General features: G+C 43.3%; 1 protein-coding gene across 2 annotated transcripts; it reads left to right on the top strand.

The window, feature by feature from the left end:
- Positions 1-286: 286 nt before the first annotated feature.
- Positions 287-15,513, top strand: LOC308296191 (plasminogen-like). Of its 2 annotated transcripts, XM_080739360.1 has the most exons (16): positions 287-439; positions 1,624-1,759; positions 1,880-2,004; positions 3,188-3,323; positions 5,269-5,393; positions 6,565-6,700; positions 6,824-6,948; positions 7,954-8,089; positions 8,260-8,384; positions 9,122-9,257; positions 9,374-9,498; positions 10,428-10,650; positions 11,337-11,482; positions 13,463-13,600; positions 14,787-14,941; positions 15,223-15,513. In XM_080739360.1, exons 1-16 carry the CDS (start codon positions 370-372, stop codon positions 15,382-15,384), a joined length of 2,199 nt encoding a protein of 732 aa, XP_080595486.1. In that variant the 5' UTR covers positions 287-369; the 3' UTR covers positions 15,385-15,513. The 2 variants fall into 2 exon arrangements, with proteins under 2 accessions (XP_080595486.1, XP_080595487.1); XM_080739361.1 differs by lacking the exons at positions 7,954-8,089; positions 8,260-8,384.
- Positions 15,514-22,286: the final 6,773 nt, after the last annotated feature.

Here is a 22,286-nt window from a genome sequence, read left to right as displayed (position 1 = left end):
GTACGTTGTGGATTTCTACACAGAGAGAAATTCTTTCAACATAAGATGCTGCATTCAAGTTCAGGAGAGTTTGGACAAGGCAATTCTCCTGAATTCTGCCTTCAGGTATGGCATGGAAAGAGGGCATTTGTGTTTCTTTCACCATAGTAAAAACTGCACTTGTGGTCTGGAGAGGGCACTCTTTACAGAGGGATAAAAGGGCACAGGCTCAAGCCCCCTTTGATGTCCATGTGTGCATGTGCCTGAGTCATATCACTTCGACCTTTGACCCTTCCTTGTGGTGGAGGCTAGAACACAACAGGCATTTCCCTTCTACTGTCCTCACTGCTCCCAACTTCATTTTACACTTTCAAAGATTAATGTTCAGAGATGCCTGTGATAATACAGTGTTGTCTCCTCTTCGTGTGGCTGCATACTCTGAACTCAGTGAATGCTGAAGGTAAGGCACCCGTTAATTAGATTGGATGTAATGTGTTGAGCGTAAACTTGACAATTTTAACCAGTTTGTGTGATGCCATAGGCGGCGGGAGAGCCTGACATTTGGTAAGATTAACATTTGACCAAATAAAGCAAGACTGACCATGAACATCTTATAACAAAGTTTATAATGTATTATAAGTGTTGGTCATAATGCATTATTATTGCTATAGAGTCTTTGTTCAGTTTATTTGTTTATTTAAACGGATCCCCATTAGCTGACGCCATTAACGTCAGCTAGTCTTCCTGGGGTCCAAAACAACAGTAGTCTCCCTGTCTCTCCAGCTCTTTGATAAACAGAACATACATTTTCAGGTAGGAGACACAATTTCAGCCAATCAGGAGAGTGTAGTTATTTTATAGGGTTCCAGTTCCAATTATGTCTGCTAACTTCTTTGTGTCATCAATTCCAATTCCACTTGTTTAATCTGTATCCTGGCTGAGTTGTGGTTCCTGACTGGATACATTTTTTATCCTGGCCTAAAATGGAGTGTGTTTAATAACGAGCTGCAGGGACATGTAGACTGTTACTGAACCAAAGCTCTTTAGGAATACTATCAGAATAAAGAACTATTTAAAACATCTTTCAACCAAAGAAAATCACTTGCCCTCCATTATTGGAACAGCATTGAAGTTTTTTTTTGTTATTAGCATACATAACGCACCTTAAAAACTATGCTGGTGTTTATCTGCAGTTAACCATAGCATAACTATGTAGCATGATGTCACATCTGCATAAATAACATTGTGGTGCAGATCACATTAGCCATGGGCACACAAGCTGCATCATTGAGTTGTATGTAGCATAACTTACATCAGCACTTGATCACAGCGAGCGGACACGTCAACCGTCTTGGTAGGAATTACATACAGTACACTATTTTTAAAGTTAATAGTCATGGTTGCTTTCAAGCCAGCATAGTTATGGCTCTGGTTTGAGTAGGATGGTTCAACATAGTTAACAAGTTGACTTCGCCCCTTTTCCCTGTTTGGTTATTCCTTTGGTGTATTTCTGTTACTGTCTATTTGCACATACCGTAGGCCTACGGTAATTTTCCCAGAGGGCTTCTCTATCAAAACACTGGTCCTTGTGTCTCTCTCCATCCACCTACTTCTTCCTGTCCTGTCCATCTACCATCGACCCAGAGCTGACCTGCTACACTGGTGATGGTGTAAACTATCGTGGGAAGGTTGCCAGGACGATCTCTGGGAAAACCTGCCAAAGATGGTCCGTCCAGAGACCTCACGAACACTCCCGTACGCCCGAAAACCACCCACAGAAGTAAGAAAACACAGCCAAACATCTATGTTTCTACATCTATCTAGCCATCGGTCTGTCTGTGACTCTGTGTGTTGGTCTGTCTACTACCTACCAACTGTACCTATCTACATATTTTCTCAGAGGCCTGGACAACAACTACTGCCGAAATCCAGACAATGAGTTGATGCCATGGTGCTACACAACTGACTCAGAGACACGATGGGAGTACTGCCCGGTCCCCAGATGTGATGTTGCTCCTGAGCCAGGTAGCTTTAACCACTTGTATGATTCTATCTATTACTGTCGGGACATTTATGCTTGTGGGCCTCATGCAGCAATACTCTCTTAAATGTACCTCATATTTCCCTTATATGAAGATATTAATTGTATGTCATTATAGAGGCAAAATGCATTCACATAAAACCAACATATTTATTTATGGCAAACAAAGCCACGCTTCCCCATGAAATTTAAATAATTCTGAAGTTGATTAGCTGTAGATTTCTTGACAGCTTTTGACCCAGCAACGTTGCAGCTCTGGTAGGATAGTTCACTCCGGACCCTTTTCCTGTCTGGTTATGCCATTCCTTTTTTGTTACTGTACAGTATAGTTGCACACACAGGAAAAGTGTCATCTGCATGTATCCATCCTATAAGGGGCAGTGCTGACCTATAAGGGGCAGTGCTGACCTATTAGGGGCAGTGCTGTGTTAGGCTTATACAGCAACCATGGATTCCTGTGGGTGCAAACATTGGAGCAGCATTGTAGTGAGTTTGTTACCTACTGTATGCTAATAGGCAACGCCCCATAAACCCTATGGTGGTGTACCATAGCATGACTTTGTAGCATAATGTCACATCTGTACAAATAACAATGTGTTGCAGATCACATTAGGCATGTAAGACGCCGCTGCATCATTGAGTTGTACACTATGTTGCATAACTGACATCAGCACTTGATCACAGCGAGCAGACAAACGTCTTATTATAACGAATTATAGGCAAACTGGATTCAAATACAATCTACATATTTATTAGAGTAAAGAAGCCACCTTTCACATTAGGGTTTAACTTGTTTTAAATGTAATATTATAGATTTCAGGGTGGCTTTCCAGCCAGCAAAGTTGGAGCTCTGGTCTGAGTAGGATGGTTCAACATATCTGGTTACCTCATTCCTTTGTGGTATTTTTGTTACTGTATACTGTATGTGCACACACAGGACATGTTTCCTTTGCATGTAGCCATCCTATTAGGAGCAGTGAACAATATTAGACTAATACAGCACCCATTGATCAGTTAGTGGTTTCTTGCCCAGGGACACTGACACAAAGTGCGGACTGGTGACCTTCTATTTCCTAGAGGGCTTCTCTATCAAAAACACTGGTATTTGTGTTTTTCTCTCTCCATCCATCTACTTCTTCCTGTCCTGTCCACCTACCATCGTCCCAGAACTGACCTGCTTCACTGGTGAAGGCAGAAATTATCGGGGGGAGGATGCCAGGACGATCTCTGGGAAAACCTGCCAGAGATGGTCGGCCCAGATGCCTCACAAACACGACCGCACGCCTGAAAACCACCCGCACAAGTAAGAAGACCCAACAAAACATATATCTACAGTATTTATCATTCTATGTAGCTTATAGCTGTCTGTCTGTCTGCTTGTCTACCACACACCTACTGTACCTACCTACCTACAGTACAGCCCGCCATGTTGAAGCAAATAGGTCAATGCAAAGAGAGACCCGGTCTGTATGAGGTGTGAAGAGGGGGAAGGGGAGTCTAACACCTTAAGTAAGATACTGTGGAATCGGGGCACCTGTTGGCCTACACAACGTTTGCCGCATGTCACTCCCCATCTCTCTCCCCCATTTTCCTGTCAGTCTACTACTACACCTAAAGTCTTTGCCGAAAATAGACGATCTGCTATTTTGGACTCTAGGACTAGGATTCAAGTGGTTAATATAAAGGTTTCTATCACACAAAGATTTGGAGGACCCCTTGTAGTAACTCTGAGGACCCCCTAGGGGTCCCAGACCCCCTGTTGAAGACCCCTGCACTAATACAAGTTAACAAGGTGAGCAGCTGTCCCAAAAAGAAACCGCACAAAAGAAGAGAGACAGCCGCTGATACGAACGACCTACGGCCTGGTCGCGACCTAGGCCACGACCTGGAGGTCGTAGGTCCCGGTTCTGGAGGTCGTAGTTCGCGGTACATACTTGTTAGGTCGCGGCCGGTCTAGTTTCGCGACCCCCGGCCGTGGTTGCGCCACCTCGGTCGTCCCCGGGCCGTCTTTTTGCAGAATATTCTAGAGCAGCAGCGCTATTCAACCTTTTGAAGCTTGTGATTGGCTGAACCGGAGGTAGGAAGCGCTCCATTGTAGTCACTTGGACCGCGCGAGGTGCACCAAAACCTATCCTTAACCCTAACCCCAACTCTAACTCTAACCCTAACCTTAACCCTAACCCCAACTCTAACCCTAACCCTAACCCTAACCCTAACCCTAACCCTAACCCTAACCTGCCGACACTGAGTAGCTAACCTGCCGACGCTGTTGAAAACGAGCGCTCCTTCCCTTAGCAAGCGTAGAGTTTCTAAACTCGCGTCCCTTCCCTTAGCAAGCGTAGAGTTTCGATCGCGGCGCTCCTTCCCTTAGCAAGCGTAGAGTTTCTAAACTCGCATCCCTTCCCTTAGCAAGCGTAGAGTTTCGATCGCGGACTTCCCAGGTCGCTGAATTACGACCGAGATCGCGCAAAACCTCCAGAACCGGGACCTACGACCTCCAAGTCGTGGCCTAAGTCGCGACCAGGCCGTAGGTCGTTTGTATCAGCGGCTCTTGCTGCAAAAGAAAGGAAAAACAACAACACTGACAAAAAACGAATTAGGAAAGATGTCACATCAGTAAATTACATCAGTGAGGAAGAAATAACATATTGCTTTAGATTGTTCATAAACATTGGCAAGGATAGTGATGACTTAGTGATGAATCTATTCTAAATGAAGGCCTCTAAATTTGATGAATGATTTATGTTTACAACAAAAAGGTACATTTAAATCATCTCTTTGCCTTGTGGGGTAGGAGTGAATGTTAGAAGTAACAAATGGCTTGTTTGCATCTATCTAAATTTAAAATTTAAAATAAAGAAGTTTTAAAAACATTTAAAGAGAGGAGAAGATGGCTATGTAACTGAATACATATAGTATTAATCTGTACATATAGTATTAATTTCCAGTTTAAATGTTCATCTAGAAAACTTTAAGGCTCTGTCAACTTTAGAATTCAGAAAGAAATCAACAGAGAGAAATCTGCTTGCTTAACTCCCGTCCCTTGCTCACTAAAAAAAAGTGCCTCCTCCTGGCTGAATAGCCACACTACACATTGAAATAAGATACAATACAGCCAGGGGGCGCGGCTGAGAAAATCTGGGGGAGTGGCTGGAGAGGTACCTATAGCCACTGATAGGGACAGAGAGGTGCCCTTTTGAAGCTCCTGACGGAAAAAAACTGTAACCTACTGTACGTATGTTTCGCAGAGGCCTGGACAACAACTACTGCCGTAATCCAGACAATGAGCTGATGCCATGGTGCTACACCACTGACTCAGAGACACGCTGGGAGTACTGCCCGGTCCCCTTATGTGATGTAGCTCCCGGGCCAGGTATCTTTGACCACTTAAAGTGATAGTTCACCTATTTTTGACATGAAGCTGTGTGGAATACTTGCCATTAAAATAGTGGTTACAAATGTATTAATTTATTACCAGAGTCCCGTGGTCAGAGTTCTGGTCAGTTTTAGATGTTTAGATGTTAGTGAGCATCTGTCATAGCAGTAGCCTATCCCTTCTTCAGGGGTGTATCCAAACTAAGAACATTATAATGTTGTGTGAAAGCAAAAATGTCAAGGACAAGTCTTTCCACAGACACATTTGTCCGTGTACTGAGATATAGAAGACCACTTTTAATATTATAGATCTCATGGTAGTTTTCTAGCCAGCAAATTGCGGCTCTGCTCTGGTCTCATAGCGTGGTTAGCGGGCGTCTCTGTCCCTTTCCCTGTCTGGTTAGCCATATCCTTTGGGTTATTTATGTTACTGTATATTTGTTTTGCATACACAGGACCTTTGTACTCTGCATTTATTTAACTTTAGAGCAGTGATAATTAGGCTAATACAGCACCCAGGAATCAGTTGGGGGTTTCTTAATCAGGGACACTTTGACACAGAGCCCAGACCAGGAACCTTCTGTTTAAAGTTGTACTATGTAACTTTTTTTATAAAACAAATCTTAAAATTCTCCTAACTATTAAATCACAAAAGTTTTAGAAGATCCGCGCCGTGAATTTCAGCCTGTAAAGCCTTCTCTATATGTAAACTGAGATCCTTGCCGTGGACCGGATCTCGCGCCAAAATTGCGTCATCACACTACCGGCCAATCACAGCGAGGGTTATACAACTGCCGGCCAATCACAGCGCATCTTGAAGTGGGGTCGCTATGGCAGCCATATTTGTTGTCGCCCGTTTGTACCATCCCTTCTCTAGGTAATTTCGCCTACCAGGCAGGGTGAAGGAGTCCGTATCTCTGGAATTACTGAACGCACAGGAACAAGGGACCCCTTAAAAGATAGATCTCAGCGAGGTGGAGGCAGACGCGGGGGTCTGAAGGTACGAAAAACGGACGAAAGACGCGGACGCGACCGCGGTTTGCTATAGGGCTAATGACCACTAGTTGGGCAACTTACACAGTATGGCTTTAAGTATTCTTTACTAAAAACACTGGTCCTTATTTTAACTCTCTCCATCCATCGATTTCTTCCTGGCCACATCGTCCCAGAGCTGACCTGCTACACTGGTGATGGCAGAAACTATCGGGGGGAGGTTGCCAGTACGATCTCTAGGAAAACTTGTCAGAGATGGTCGGTCCAGAGACCACACGAACACACCCGTACGCCCGAAAACCACCCACACAGGTAAGAGCATCTGGCCAAATATCGATCTATCTATCTAGCTGTCTGTCTGTCCATCCGTCCGTCCGTCTGCATGCCTGCCTGTCTACCACACACCTACTGTACCTACTTAAATATGTTTGTCAGGGGCCTGGACAGCAACTACTGCCGTAATCCAGACAATGAGCGGATGCCATGGTGCTACACCACTGACTCACAGACACGCTGGGAGTACTGCCCGGTCCCCTTATGTGATGTTGCTCCCGCGCCAGGTAGCTTTGACCACTTATATTAATTGTGATGATTTTATTTATTATTTTCAGTACATTTCTGCTGAGGATGTATAATAAACCCTCATTTCTATGTGACTCACTGTACTGTTTGCAGAGAAAGTGGCAATGTGTTTAGCTAGTCGATGTTCCCAAACTTACAGTTTACTGTTATTTTACAGATTAGCAGTATCCCTGCCTGAGGGAAAGACAAGTGTGTATCCACTCATTAAGAAGTATAACATTCTGACCGTAATAATTGCTATAGAGTCTTTGTTCAGTAACAGGAGAATCCCTGTCTCTCCAGCTCTTTGATAAACAGAACATGGGCAGCATAGCATGATGTCACATCTGCACAAATAACATTGTGGTGCAGATCACATTAGCCATGGACACACCAGCTGCACCATTGAGTTGTATGTAGCATAACTTACATCAGCACTTGATCACAGCGAGCGGCCAAGTCAACCGTCTTGGTAGGAATTACATACAGTAAAGTTAATAGTATATAAGTAAAAAATAAAAAGCAGAATTTAAAAAAAAAATAAGAAAAAATAAAATGCCACGGACAAGGACAAGTCTTGCCACAGTCAGACACATTTGTCCGTGTACTGAGATACTGTATAGAAGACCACTTTTAATATTATAGATTTCATGGTAGTTTTCTAGCCAGCAAATTGCGGCTCTGGTCTCATAGCGTGGTTAGCAGGCGTCTCTGTCCCTTTCCCTGTCTGGTTAGACCATTCCTTTGGGGTATTTATGTTACTGTATATTTGTTTTGCATACACAGGACATTTGTACTCTGCATTTATTTAACTTTAGAGCAGTGAATATAATTAGGCTAATACAGCACCCAGGGATCAGTTGGAGGTGTCTTAATCAGGGGCACTTTGACACAGAGCCCAGACCAGGAACCTTCTGTTTAAGTCTTCTCTACTAAAAACACTGGTCCTTATTTTAACTCTCTCCATCCATCGATTTCTTCCTGGCCACCTACCATCGTCCCAGAGCTGACCTGCTACACTGGTGATGGCAGAAACTATCGGGGGGAGGTTGCCAGTACGATCTCTGGGAAAACATGCCAGAGATGGTCGGTCCAGAGACCACATGAACACACCCGTACGCCCGAAAACCACCCACACAGGTAAGAGCATCTGGCCAAATATCGATCTATCTATCTATCTAGCAGTCTGTCTGTCTGTCTGTCTGTCTGTCTGTCTGTCTGTCTGTCTGTCTCTCCGTCCGTCGTCTGTCCGTCCGTCTACCTGCCTGTCTACCACACACCTACTGTACCTACTTAAATATGTTTGTCAGGGGCCTGGACAGCAACTACTGCCGTAATCCAGACAATGAGCGGATGCCATGGTGCTACACCACTGACTCAGAGATACGCTGGGAGTACTGCCCGGTCCCCTTATGTGATGTTGCTCCCGGGCCAGGTAGCTTTGACAACTTATATTAACTATGATGATTTTATTTATTACTTTCAGTACATTTCTGCTGAGGATGTATAATAAACCCTCATTTCTATGTGACTCACTGTACTGTTTGCAGAGAAAGTGGCAATGCGTTTAGCTAGTCGATGTTCCCAAACTTACAGTTTACTGTTATGTTACAGATTAGCAGTATCCCTGCCTGAGGGAAAGTGTGTATCCACTCATTAAGAAGTATAACATTCTGACCGTAATTATTGCTATAGAGTCTTTGTTCAGTAACAGGAGAATCCCTGTCTCTCCAGCTCTTTGATAAACAGACCATAGGCAGCATAGCATGATGTCACATCTGCACAAATAACATTGTGGTGCAGATCATATTAGCCATGGACACAACAGCTGCACCATTGAGTTGTATGTAGCATAACTTACATCAGCACTTGATCACAGCAAGCGGACAAGTCAACCGTCCTGGTAGGAATTACATACAGTCCCTTAACTCTTTTTAAACGTAATAGTATATATTTCATGGTGGCTTTCAAGCCAGCATAGTTATGGCTCTGGTTTGAATAGGATGGTTCAACATAGAGTAAATGAGTTGACTTCGCCAATTTCCGTTTGGTTATTCCTTTGGGGTATTTATGTTACTGTCTATTTGCACATACAGGAATTTTCCTAGAGGACAAAACACTGGTCCTTGTTTTTACTATCTCCATCCACCTACTTCTTCCTTTCCTGCCTAGAGCTGACTTGCTACACCGGTGATGGCGTAAACTATCGTGGGGAGGTTGCCAGAACGATCTCTGGTAAAACCTGCCAGGGATGGTCGACCCAGAGACCTCATGAACACACCCGCACACCTGAAAACCACCCGCACAAGTAAGAAAACACAACCAAACGTCTATATTTCTATCTATCTAGCCATCTGTCTGTGACTCTGTGTGTTGGTCTGCCTCTACTACCTACCTACTCTACCTATCTACATATTTTGTCAGAGGCCTGGACAAAAACTACTGCCGTAATCCAGACAGTGAGATGATGCCATGGTGCTACACCACTGACTCACAGACACGCTGGGAGTACTGCCCTGTCCCCAGTTGTGATGATGCTCCTGGGCCAGGTAGTAAAGTTCATGAAAATTATTTTATTGAACATTTTTTTTTACTGAGGACAAATAACAAACCTTAAAGATGGGGTGCCTTGATTTTTCCCTCCCTAAAATATGATCATCAGGTATTATGATTATACTAGGAGGAGGAAGATTTTTTTCTCCAAAAAAGTGTACAGAAAAGTGTACAGAAAGTGTTAACATTATGTTTGGTAACACTTTCTATGAAGCCCACATTTATAATGCATTATGAGTGCATTCATAATGCATTATAATGCATTCATAATGCTTCATAACTACACTCATAAACACACATAATACTTAATGATGCACTATATCAACAGTCATACAATATTATAATGACACTTATAATGACTTAGGTCCAAGTGTTCTATGGATGCTCTTGAATACTTATGAAGACCACATCTATAATGCATTATGAGGACACTCATAGTGCATTATAATACACTCTTGACTGACTGCTTGTAATACATTATGATTACCTATACACAACTCAGGTCAACTGTAGTAACAACTCATATTATGTTATAATATCCCATGCAGTATCATGAGTTGAGTCGTTACTACAGTTTACTTCAGTTGTGTATAGGTAATCATAATGTATTACAAGCAGTCAGTCAATTGTGCATTATAATGCACTATGAGTGTCCTCATAATGCTTTATAGATGTGGTAGTATTCAAGAGCATCCATAGAACACTTGGACTTAAGTCATTATAAGTGTCATTATAATGTTGTATGACTGTTGATATAGTGCATCATAAAGTATTATGTATGTTTATGAGTGTAGTTATGAAGCATTATGAATGCATTATAATGCATTATGAATGCCCTCATAATGCATTATACATGTGGGCTTCATAGAAAGTGTTACCAAAATGTCTGAAGTCGTCCTTTAACACACACAACCTTCTTTCCAAGGTCCTACTATGTCTCCAGCAACGCCAGCCCAGTTCTCCCAGTGTGGCAGGCCATACCTTGGCTTTTCAACCAGGATCAGTTTTGGCAAGGTGTCTCGACCCGGAGTTAATCCATGGCAGGCATCCCTGCAGATCAGAACCACTGGCTCATCTGATCCGTTCGTACACGCCTGTGGAGGCGTCCTCATTGCATCCTGTTGGGTTCTCACTGCCGCTCATTGCATGTAAGCTGCACTAAAGGAGATTTAATGGGTGTATGCAATCACATTATGCAATTTAGTTCTGCACAAATCATTCTAAACCTGTAATGAGGTGGCGTGTTATTGTAACTGAATCATCGTGAATAGAATACAGTGTTTCTCAACGGAATCAGGACTGAAAGAAATGGTCTTATGATGGGTCATTAAGATGCAATACATTGAACTGTTGTCTCACTTGTACACTAATAACTGCATTTTGAATCAAATTAGACAAAAACACACACAGAAACTGCCATTACTGAAGAAGTAGTGTTGGCTAACTGGATTGTGGATTGGAGACAATTGGTTTGTTTATTGAATATAGCCTGTGTGAATATAGCCTGTGTGTGTCACGTAAACAGAGATTCCGTAAGTTTATTGATGAATTAAAATATATTATGAAACACAAACAAAGAAAAGTGTAAGTGCTACAATACATGGCCAGGAAGCATGCACATTAAAAAAAATCTGATAGTAATTGGGTTAATGTGTATATAATACAACATGGAAGACTTTTCCACTTGATCGGGTTGTGAACAGGTGTAGACACCACCTCTGCACGCTCGCAAAATTGTAATAGTGTTTAATTGGGTTAATTTAGGTATACTGTATACATACTGTAAATACAGCATTTTTAATCGAGTTGAGGGTTGAATTGGTTGTTTCTCCAGACAGGATTACACGGAAATGCAGGTGGTCTTGGGGGCAGTGGACATTACGAAACATGAAGACTACGTCCAGGTCATCCGTGTGGAGAGAGCCATCCCTCACAACGATTACAGGAAAACAATCTACAACACTGCTCATAATGACGTTGGTGAGGCCACACGTTATCTCTCAAGACAGTTCTGAATGTATTGACATAACCACAGTATGAAGAAAGTTTACAACGTGTTCAATTAGTCGGGGGCCTAAGGGAGATGACATGGTAATCTTGCGCTAATTAGTCTAAAAGCGTGAAACTTTGCACAGATGTAGCCCAGGGTATGCTCTAATTATTTAGCTAGGGCGCCCGAGTCAGTGACCTTCGGGGTCGCCACAGCGGCCAAATCAAGTTGGGCTCCCGTCGACTTTCTATACAGGAGAAAAACCCCTTTTTTTCCTTGGTATTTAAGTTGGATGTGAGGGGTCTAACTAGGGGTTTGTAATGATGCTGAATCCATTGCAAGCATTTGTTTTGCACAAAAGGGTTAGGGTTAGGGTCCTTGGGCCACAAATGGCCTCAGAAAACGATGGTTTAGTGATGAAAAGTGATGAGTCATCACTTTTCAGAGTTTTTTGGGTGTTTTCTGGAGCTGTGGCGACCCCGAAGGTCGCTGACTCGGGCGCCCTAGCTAAATCATTAGAGCACGCCCTGGGCTACATCTGTGCAAAATTTGGCGCTTTTAGACTGATTAGCACGAGAAAAAAAAACCTAAGGCCTCCGACTAACATGAATGCTCACCCATACATGCATCGTTTTCTGAGGCCATTTCTAGCCCAAGGAATGTTTTTTTGTGCAAAACAAATGCTTGCAATGGATTCAGCATGATGACAAACCCCTAGTTAGACCCCTCAGATCCTACTTAAATACCGATTTTTTGGGGGGTATTTTCCTCCTGTATAGAAAGTCAATGGGAGCCCAACTTGATTTGGCCGCTGTGGCGACCCCGAAGGTCGCCGACTTGGGCGCCCTAGCTAAATCATTAGAGCATGCCCTGAGCTACATCTGTGCAAAATTTCGCGCTTTTAGACTGATTAGCGCGAGAAATCCTTAATGCCCCCAACTAAATAGCCTTCCTTGGCTTAGGCAGTTAGGTAACCCCATGTAGAATGTATACCATTCAGAGCAGCTTTAGGGTGATTGTTTACATATCCTTCTAATTACATAACTTACCTCTTTGAGGCTTTATAAAGAGTCCAGAGCACATGGGATGATCAAGACAGTAAAGAACCTTTATACCATTAGAAAAAGCCTGTTTATGTCCCTTTTAAATGGAGCCCCTATTTATGAGATACATGCATTTGTGGGATAGTCAGGCGAGATTTCAGATAAAAGGCATCTATAAGGAGGTTTAGAGGCATTTTGGGGTAAATGTGGTGAACCAGGCCATTTAACACAAATCAAGGGTGCAGAATCAGAAAAACATGGTTCCCAAGCAAGGATAAAAACGAAAAAGAAAAAGAATACTTCTAATTTGCATAACAAAATGGCTGCTGGAATTGCCGATTTAGACATATTTCTTCAGTAGCTCTGAAACAAGACAAGCAAAATAGTCTATATCTTTGTTCTGAGTGACAATGTGATTAAGAATGCAAATTAGTGGCCACCATTAACTTTTGAACAGTTCATAGGGTCGCCTCACTGGACTCGGTTGTAAATACCTTCACTAGAGTTACTTAGCTCTGCTCCCTTTTCTGATTGGTCGATATTTGCTCCTAACGTTGATGGAGGTGCATCAATATTATTATTAATATTATCATCACTTAATAAATGATGACATCTATTCAAGTTGGGGCGGCAGTGGCTCAGGTTTGGCGGCTTGGCAACCGGAAAGTTCCCAGTTCGATCCCGTGCTCCCCCAGAGTTAGTGTTGAAGTGTCCTTGAGCAAGACACTGAACCTCTAACTGCAGGTTGGCGCCTTGCACACTCTGTCTTGGTCGGTGTATGAATGTGTGAGTGAAAGGGTGAATGTAATGCACAATCTCTGTAAAGTTTCTTGGATGAAGGCGCTATATAATTAAATGCACCATTTACTGTACCATTTAAGTCAGAGATGCTGACCATCTCTGACCATTCCATCCACTGTGTCTCAGCGTTACTCCAGCTGAAAGTCACCGACAGCCCATTCTGTGCCAAGGAATCTGTCTTTGTTAAGACTGCCTGTCTGCCAAACAAGCGTTTCCCCGATGGAAAGGTGTGTGTCACCTCTGGATGGGGCAGCACTGAACATTGTATGTATCCAACTACTCACTGCACCACCAATCACACCTCAAATACAAGCTACAAAGTGTTGGATAGGCAATATAACTTTGAAATGAATGTCTATCTAATGATACAGCAGGTAGATGTCAAGCAGTTTGTCTAGGGAGGTCATACATTTATTCCAATGTACCATTCAATGTTCAATATTCAACTGGCTTCCTTCTCTTCTTCTTCTTCTTCTTCTTCTTCTTCTTCTCCTCTCTGCTTCTGTTCTCTGCGTCTTCCTCAGTCACTCTAGCTACAGATGTGCCATTTCAAAATTTCACAAATCCTGCCATTGGCAAGACAGTACATTTCCAGTGGATTGGCAGAACATTAAGCTTGTTGATCATCTATTTTATTATTCTATAAATATGGAAGAGTTGAAATGGCACATTTGTACCTGCATGTCAGGGACATGCAGAGAATGTTCGAGAGGCAGGGGTTGAAATCTCTAAAAGAGCCTTTCGGTGCAACGCATCGCAGCGCTAAGCGTTGTGAGCTTAGTTGGAGGTTTGCTATTTTCGGTGAGTTTCAGGAGAGTTTGGACAAGGTCCAAACATTCAAAATACTCTGGAATGCTGCCTTCAGGTATGGCATGGCAAGAGGGCATTTGCATTTCTTTCACCATAGTAAAAACTACATTCATGGCCTGGTCTTCTGGAGAAGGCACTTTTTACATACGGGTAAAAGGGCAGGTGCTCAAGTCCCTTTTGATGTCTATCTTATTTACACTGCAGCCAAATCCAGCCTGAATCAGATCTGTGTCACATCCAGATTGGAATCTGACTGGTTTCATAGGATCATGTGACCATTTAAACCAATCAGATTCCAACCTGGATGTGACACGGCTGGATTTGGCTGCAGTGTAAATAAGATATGTGTGCATGTGCGTGCTACATGGTATCCCTTTCGCAACATCTATAAACCTCTTCTTTGGTCGTCCTCCTTTTAGCTGGAAGCTCCATCTTCAGCATGGACCCCTTAACCCTCCGTTGTAAATTTTCAAACCATCTCAACCTCGCCTCTTGTTTTATCCCCAAACCTATGTAGCCTAGTCATTTATGATCTCGTCCCTCCTTAACCTTATAGGTTTAACATGTATTGTGTGAGTAACGACCTGCAACATTGTGTGCAGTCTTTCTCTCATTGCCTCTCTGTGTCCTCTGCCCTCAGTCTACAAGCCAGACAAGCTGTCATATGCCCGCATTCCCTTGATGTCTAAACAGCAATGTGTGGAGAAGTATGTCGGCCAACCACTGGATATTGGCCTACTGGACGACACCATGATCTGTGCAGGAGACATGGTCAAAAGAGTCGACACCTGCGAGGTTAGTGTGTGTGTGTGTGTGTGTGCGTGCGTGTGTGTGTGTGTGTGCATGCCGAGCGAATAGACGGGCCGAGCGGTGCGAAGGTCACATGAGCCGACTCAACGCCGTTCGAGTTACAAATACTGGGGGACAGAATAGTAAATATTGTCCTGGGGACTGCTTCTGCGTCCGAATGCGGCTCAAAGGGACTTCTGCCAATCACACGCTGGCTGGGTGGGGTTTGGCAGAATGCGGCTTCATATCGCTATCATGTTATCCATACTGGTTCTTTCTCCTTACAGGGTGATTCAGGCGGACCCCTGATGTGCAAAGAAGACGGAGTTCACTACATCGCAGGCGTGGTGAGCTGGGGGACGGTGGAATGTGGTGGTCATCAGAGCCTTCCTGGTTTCTACGCCGATGTCCTCAGATATGTGGGCTGGATTAATCAAACAATCTCTTAGAAAACTATTATGAGGGTGTGAACATAAGCATGCTGTAAGACAAGTTAAAGTTATACTATGTAACTTTTTTTATAAAACATATCTTAAAATTGTCCTAACTATTAAATCGCTAAAGTTTTAGAACCCCCACTCCGTTAATTTCTGCCCCAAAAGCTTTTCTTTATATGTTTTCTACTTTTTTTCCCGGCAAAATGATGTCATCTGCATCATCCGTATACGTTGTGTATATGTTGGCCAATCACATTGCAGATCATACACACATGATACACTACCGGCCAATCACAGTGCATCTTGCGTCTCTTCAGGAAATAGCTTGCTTCAACAGCTTTGTTTACGCTGGTCTAGAAGTCTAACCTGTAACTCCCCAACGCCGGTCCGCAGAGGGACACAAGAGATGCGTGGCGAGGCGGGCGAGCCGGCGAGGTGGACGCGGTCGTCTGAAGGCCCGGTCCGCGGCGAAAAACGGACGAAAAAAGTAGACGCGACCGCGGTTTGCTATAACGCTACTGACCATTAGTTGAGCAACTTACACAGTATAGCTTTAAAGGTTAACTTCATGCAGCAACGACACAAGAATGTAACAATGACACAATATGCAAGGAATCATTTGGGGATCAGGTCATTATTGAGAAATATACCCCGACAGGGGGATTACTTCAGGTCATTGAACCAAAACAAAATGAAGGATTCCATTGCTTATCGTATAATGGAATACTTTCATTACCCTATATAGGCTACAGGAAGCCTTATACGGTAATAAATGCATTTCAGTCAATTATGCTGGGTGCGTCCAGTGCAACACAGTCACCTCGGAAAACAACAGGAAGGAAAAACAACGCTCTACCTGTACACCCACTTTTCAAATATATAACTACTGGCAATGTCCCTAAATGTGAGGGTTTTGTGTCCTACTTGTGTAAGACGCTTATAGAGTCCATTTGTCCGCTTATGGGTGTGCCAACAGTCTGGAATGTTGACTTAAAGAATTCAAATAAAAACTTAAACTTAATTTTTTTTTATTAAAAATTAAAAGGAAAACAACAGGTTGGTTAGTGCATTATCTATTTCTGGCTTCAACTGTTTTCAGAAACATTCTTGTAAGCGAAAGTTTAGCTCTACATGATTGTGGGCTTGTTTAGCTGCCGTGATGGATACAACACAAAATCAAGCAACACACGTTAATATGAGTCAGGTGCTCTGAGTCTTTGGTTAGAGAGCGGTCTGTTATTGAGTTCAGCGGTGATTATTCAAAAATAACAGACCGCTGAATTCAGTGATTGACCAATCATAATCAAGCATTCCACCAAATTGTTAGTCATGGACTTGCGTGGCCAGACTGTTGACACCGCAATTTGGAAATGCTCCCATCATACAGTCTGGAATAACGTTAGAAGAATGATGAGTAACCGGTTAAAGCGGAAATGAAGCCTCCTCGTCACTTCCGTTTCCGTCTCACATCGCACACATTTATCATTATATACATAAAAATCATCTAAGCATGTTTAGCTTGCTGCTTAGCATAAATGACCTTGAATCTCGACACCACCGTCACTCACTCGGAGTGAGTACTCACGACCGCTGCTGCCGTCGCTCCCGCTGCCGCCGCCGCAGGGGTCGCCGCCGCTGCTGCCGCTGTACCCCTCCGAGACTCTCTGGACGTCGTCTCGCTGGCGCCGATTCCGCTGCTGTGTCCTTCTGCAGGCTGCATACCGATGTGTTGAACTCTGGCAGTGGCCGCACCACTGCTGCTGGCGATCACACGTCTTTGCGATATGGCCTCTCATACTGCATTGGTAACACCGCCGCCGGTCACCTGTAGCCGCTCTCTTCACATTCGGCCGCATCTGAATCCCCATGGCGTAGTCGCCCTCTGCTGCTACCGCATGCCTCTTTTCAATGTCCTCACCTCTGGGCTTGGTCTTGGACCCCGAGAAAGGCACCGTCTCTTTGCATGAATAGTACTCTCGGAGGATTCTGAGCGACTTTCGTCCATTGTCCGCCGCTTCCCACATAACAAGCGACACGCTTTTGTCATCCAAAACTTGAATCAGCTCAGCGTAGGCCAAGGCATTTTTCTCGGTCCCATCCTCTTTTACAGTACACTTTAAGACATAATAAGACATAATAAGACAGAATAAAGCCATAATAAGAAATAATGTGTTGGTAATTAGAGCTAATATATTTTATTAGACAGAAACAAAGACAGAATAGTAGAAAGAGTGAATACATTCTCTGGCACCGTCACCTGCCGCGGAACTGCAGCGGCAGACACTGCCGCACGACTGCTAGTTCGACCAGCAGTCGCACTGCATTGCCGGTGATAGGACCAGCAGTCCCGCCAGTAGGACCGGCGGCCGCCGCACGGACCGGCAGGTCCCGTAGCGGTAAACTGCCTGTCCGTGCGGTGGTGGCTGAGACAGAATAGCAGAAAGCGAATACATTATCTGGCACCGGCATCGCTGGTAACTGCCGCGGCAGCCACCACCGCACGGACGGGCAGTTTACCGCTACGGGACCTGCCGGTCCGTGCGGCGGCCGCCGGTCCTACTGGCGGGACTGCTGGTCCTATCGCAGGTGATGCAGTGCGACTGCTGGTCGAACTAGCGGTCGTGCGGCAGTGTCTGCCGCTGCAGTTCCACGGCAGGTGGCGGTGCCAGAGAATGTATTCGCTCTTTCTACTATTCTGTCTTTGTTTCTGTCTAATAAAATATATTAGCTCTAATTACCAACACATTATTTCTTATTATGGCTTTATTCTGTCTTATTATGTCTTATTATGTCTTAAAGTGTACTGTAAAAGAGGATGTTTGCTAATATGATTTTTTTTTTTTTTTTTTTTTCTAAAATGAAAAAAGCCACAAATGCATCTCAAAATATCTAGGCTACATTTCACTTAAACGCCAGAGCTTAACTCTGCATGTAAATGAGACTTTTTTTAATTAATGTGAGAGATCGTCAGGTCATTTGCAGGTTAGACATTTATTTAGAACTTGAATATCTCAAAAGTAGTATTTCAGCATGGCATCTCTATAAGCCATATCTTCAAAACTGTTGGGTCAATCTCCACAACCAATATATCATTTTGTAGCTATGATCCCCAGCTTTCAAATGAAATGGGACACATATATTTTAAAATAATTCAGGCGCAGCCGACAGGGCTCTTGGAGCTGGAAGTTTCCCTCCGGGAATGATGCGGCAGGTAGAAAAACTCACTTCATTTATCAAGCCCACCACTCTTAAAATTATGGAGAATACACACCACTGGATGCACAGACAGTAACATGGATATTTTACAGGGTCACTATAGCCATACTATCACCACACTAACACAACCACTACAACCACATAACCCAGACGCATACATAATAGCACTAGGGCGGGCAAGCAAACACTTTTCCAGACTTACCCCAGCAACCTTAACCGAGGTTGAAAACATACTCCAGTCACACACACATCCAACACACACACAGCAAGACATACAACAACCACCTACACTGGGGGGTCTGCTGGGGGCGGGGCTCTACTTCCTGCTCATCCAGACGCACCACCCACGTTGTCATAGCGACAATGACATCACAGGGAGGACCGCCCCCCGAGGAAGAGGAGAATGAGGAAGACGACGATGAAGAGGAAGAGAGCTCAGTGAAGGACAAATATGAGATGATTAATATGAAGGACTGATTAATATGATTAATATGAAGGACTGATTAATATGATTAATATGAAGGACTGATTAATATGATTAATATGAAGGACTGATTAATATGAAGGACTGATTAATATGATTAATATGATTAATATGATTAATATGAAGGACTGATTAATATGAAGGACTGATTAATATGATTAATATGATTAATATGATTAATATGAAGGACTGATTAATATGATTAATATGAAGGACTGATTAATATGATTAATATGAAGGACTGATTAATATGAAGGACTGATTAATATGATTAATATGATTAATATGATTAATATGAAGGACTGATTAATATGATTAATATGAAGGACTGATTAATATGATTCATATGAAGGACTGATTAATATGATTCATATGAAGGACTGATAGATAGACCCTGTCTGTCTGTCTGTCTGTCTGTCTGTCTGTCTGTCTGTCTGTCTGTCTGTCTGTCTGTCTGACTGACTGACTGACTGACTGACTGACTGCTTTTTTATTTACAATAATATTGTGTACATTTGATTGAGAAGTTAATACAAATGTACATTTATGATTCAGAAGTTAATAAAAATGTACATTTTCAAAGTTACAACATGAAGTGAAAATGTCCTGGTGTTTCCCTCAACAGTGTCTACAGTATGCTTATGAGCTTACTCCCAGACTCTATCACAGTCTGGGAGTGCCAACTCCAACCACTCATATTGGCCTGTCTGCATGCACAATAGGATGACAAGTAGAAAATATCCTGACATCGGTCTGCATAACAATGCTATCTACATGACATGCCAAATGACGTCAGGATGGCGTTATAACGTCCTCCTGTGACTTCGGTGACGTTCAGAACTAGGCCAGATCACAGCCCATATGGGGATGATCTTGACATCATTACCAGGACGTCATATGGACTATAGGATTATTGTTATTGTTTGTAATGTTAGTTGAAATATGAGCATAATAAGGTCATATTCTGGGACATATCGGACTACTTATGATATTTATCTGGCCTCGATCGGACCCTCTTTGATTAATCCAGGACGTCCGTTTTCGTGGGCAGGATTTATGTTGGTTGAAATCAGGTGATATTCTAGGCCAGATCTGACTAGTCATGGTTTGCTGGGGAGTGGGGACCCCCTTGAATCCCCTCAAGGACTCCTGGGGTTCCCCGGACCCCACTCTGAGCACCCCTGAGAGAATATTCTTATATATATATATATATATATATATATATATATATATATTCAGATGCAACCGTTGTGAGCTTGTAGATCACTCTCGGCTGCAGCGCCGGAAGCTGCCTGCACATTTTGCGCAATGCACGATGAGATGTTGGAAAGTTGTGTGTGTATATAGTGTGTGTATATATATATATATATATATATATATGTTACAGGACGTTTGGGTAACTCAGTACGTTCATGGTAAGAGCGCTTGTTTTGTCGCGCTGACGTCACTCGTTTGCGACTCTTTCTTTATTTACTAGCCTAGCTCGGCAGTGTTTAGCCATTAGCGTAGTCGCTTGGACAGGGCGTTTATCGTGCGCTTGCCCAGGCCTTACGGCCTGGGCATAAATATAACGATTGCATTCACCACGGCTTCGTAACTCGCGCGGCCGGCCCTGGCCCGCTCTTCGCGGCCACTCGCGCCTGCAGTGCTCGGGGGTGAAGAGCAGGACCAAGGACCGCTGGCCTTCGCGCCGCTTGCAGTGTCGCTTGTTCCGCCCCGTGCAGCACGGCGAGCGCTCCGTTTCTCGAACGTCCTGTTTCTCTATCAAACCGTTTTTATAATATATATATATATATATATATATATATATATATATACCGTATATATATTTGAGGCAGAGAGGGAAGTGGAAGGTAAAAATGACCTGAAAAGAGGGGTCATAGTGGTGCTGTCGCCTCACAGCTAGAAGGTCCTGGGTTTGATTCCCACCGGGGGATGCTGTGGGCACTGGGGACGTGTTCTCTCCTCCGAGTCATCAGTGCCCAAACCCTAGGAGGGGTTGGCCAAAGGGCCTTTCTGTGTGGAGTTTGCATGTTTTACCTGTGTCTCCTATAGATACCCTCACAAAAACATGCAGTTATCCTGGTTTCTATACTGCCTCCCCCTGGCCAGCCGGGGCGCCTGAGGGAAGGACAGGGAGATAGCCTAGAGTACCAGATCTATGTGAACTTTATTGGTCTTTTCCTGCCTATGCACTTTCACGGTCAACGTTCACTTTTATTGTACCTTTCGGTACCCCCAGAAGAGACAAGAGAGATGATAATGTTTAAACACTACACTGATGATTAGTCCAACAAAGTGAGTGCTAAACTTTGACCAAAAACAAAACTTTGAAAAAGTATTAGTATCACTGTTTAATTTGCCTTTTTATCTAGGTAGTGTAGCATTACTCACACTGCCAGTGTGCCAGTGATCACCCTCCCCTGTGCCAATTTTGCTGGCACCCTTGCCTAAGTTTGCCTACCCCTGGTTTGACCAACTTTAACCCCATGGAAAATAGCAGATCTACAAGCTTGTGAGCTATTTTCACTATTTCTGAAATTAAATTGAGCTTCAGTGATTCATTGATAATGTCTTTGTGTTTGGGAGAAAACCTATTTTTGATGTTGAAATTAAATATTGAACCTTTGAGCCACAAGTCAAGACATTAGCTGAGAATATAGACATATAGATTTATGAAGTTAAATCAACATAATTAATGTTCAATCACTGCTCATAGTGAGAATACAGAGATAGATTTATGAAGTGAAATCAATATGAATGAATGTTTAATCACTGCTCATAGTGCAGCACTGTGTCAACATCATGTCCAACACAGAGCTGCACTTTGACCACCAAATATCGACCCTTTTTACTCCTGCAGTTCATTGAAAACTTTACTTTTTACATTATTAAAAAACACATTAACCACGTCCACCCTATTATATATACGTACTTTGTCTATTTGAAAATAGCAACGCTGAGCTTGTAGATCTGCTATTTGCTAAGCATTTTGAAAGCTTGTGAAACGGGACATTCTGTGCAATGAATGAGTACTTTTACTTTTGGTACTTTAATTAGCCTACATGTTGACGCCAGTACTTTTGTACTTTGTACTTCAAGTACATGTTGAATACAGGACTTTCCTACAAACTCCAGCTCCACGAAAAGTGTGCGTGATATTTGCTCCAAACATGCCCCCCCCCCCCCCCCCCCCCAGTGAGAAAGAATACAA

Source organism: Nannobrachium achirus (assembly GCF_963921795.1).
Source record: "Nannobrachium achirus genome assembly, chromosome: 12".
Classification (NCBI taxonomy): domain Eukaryota; kingdom Metazoa; phylum Chordata; class Actinopteri; order Myctophiformes; family Myctophidae; genus Nannobrachium; species Nannobrachium achirus.
This window is presented reverse-complemented; position numbering and strand designations above follow the sequence as displayed.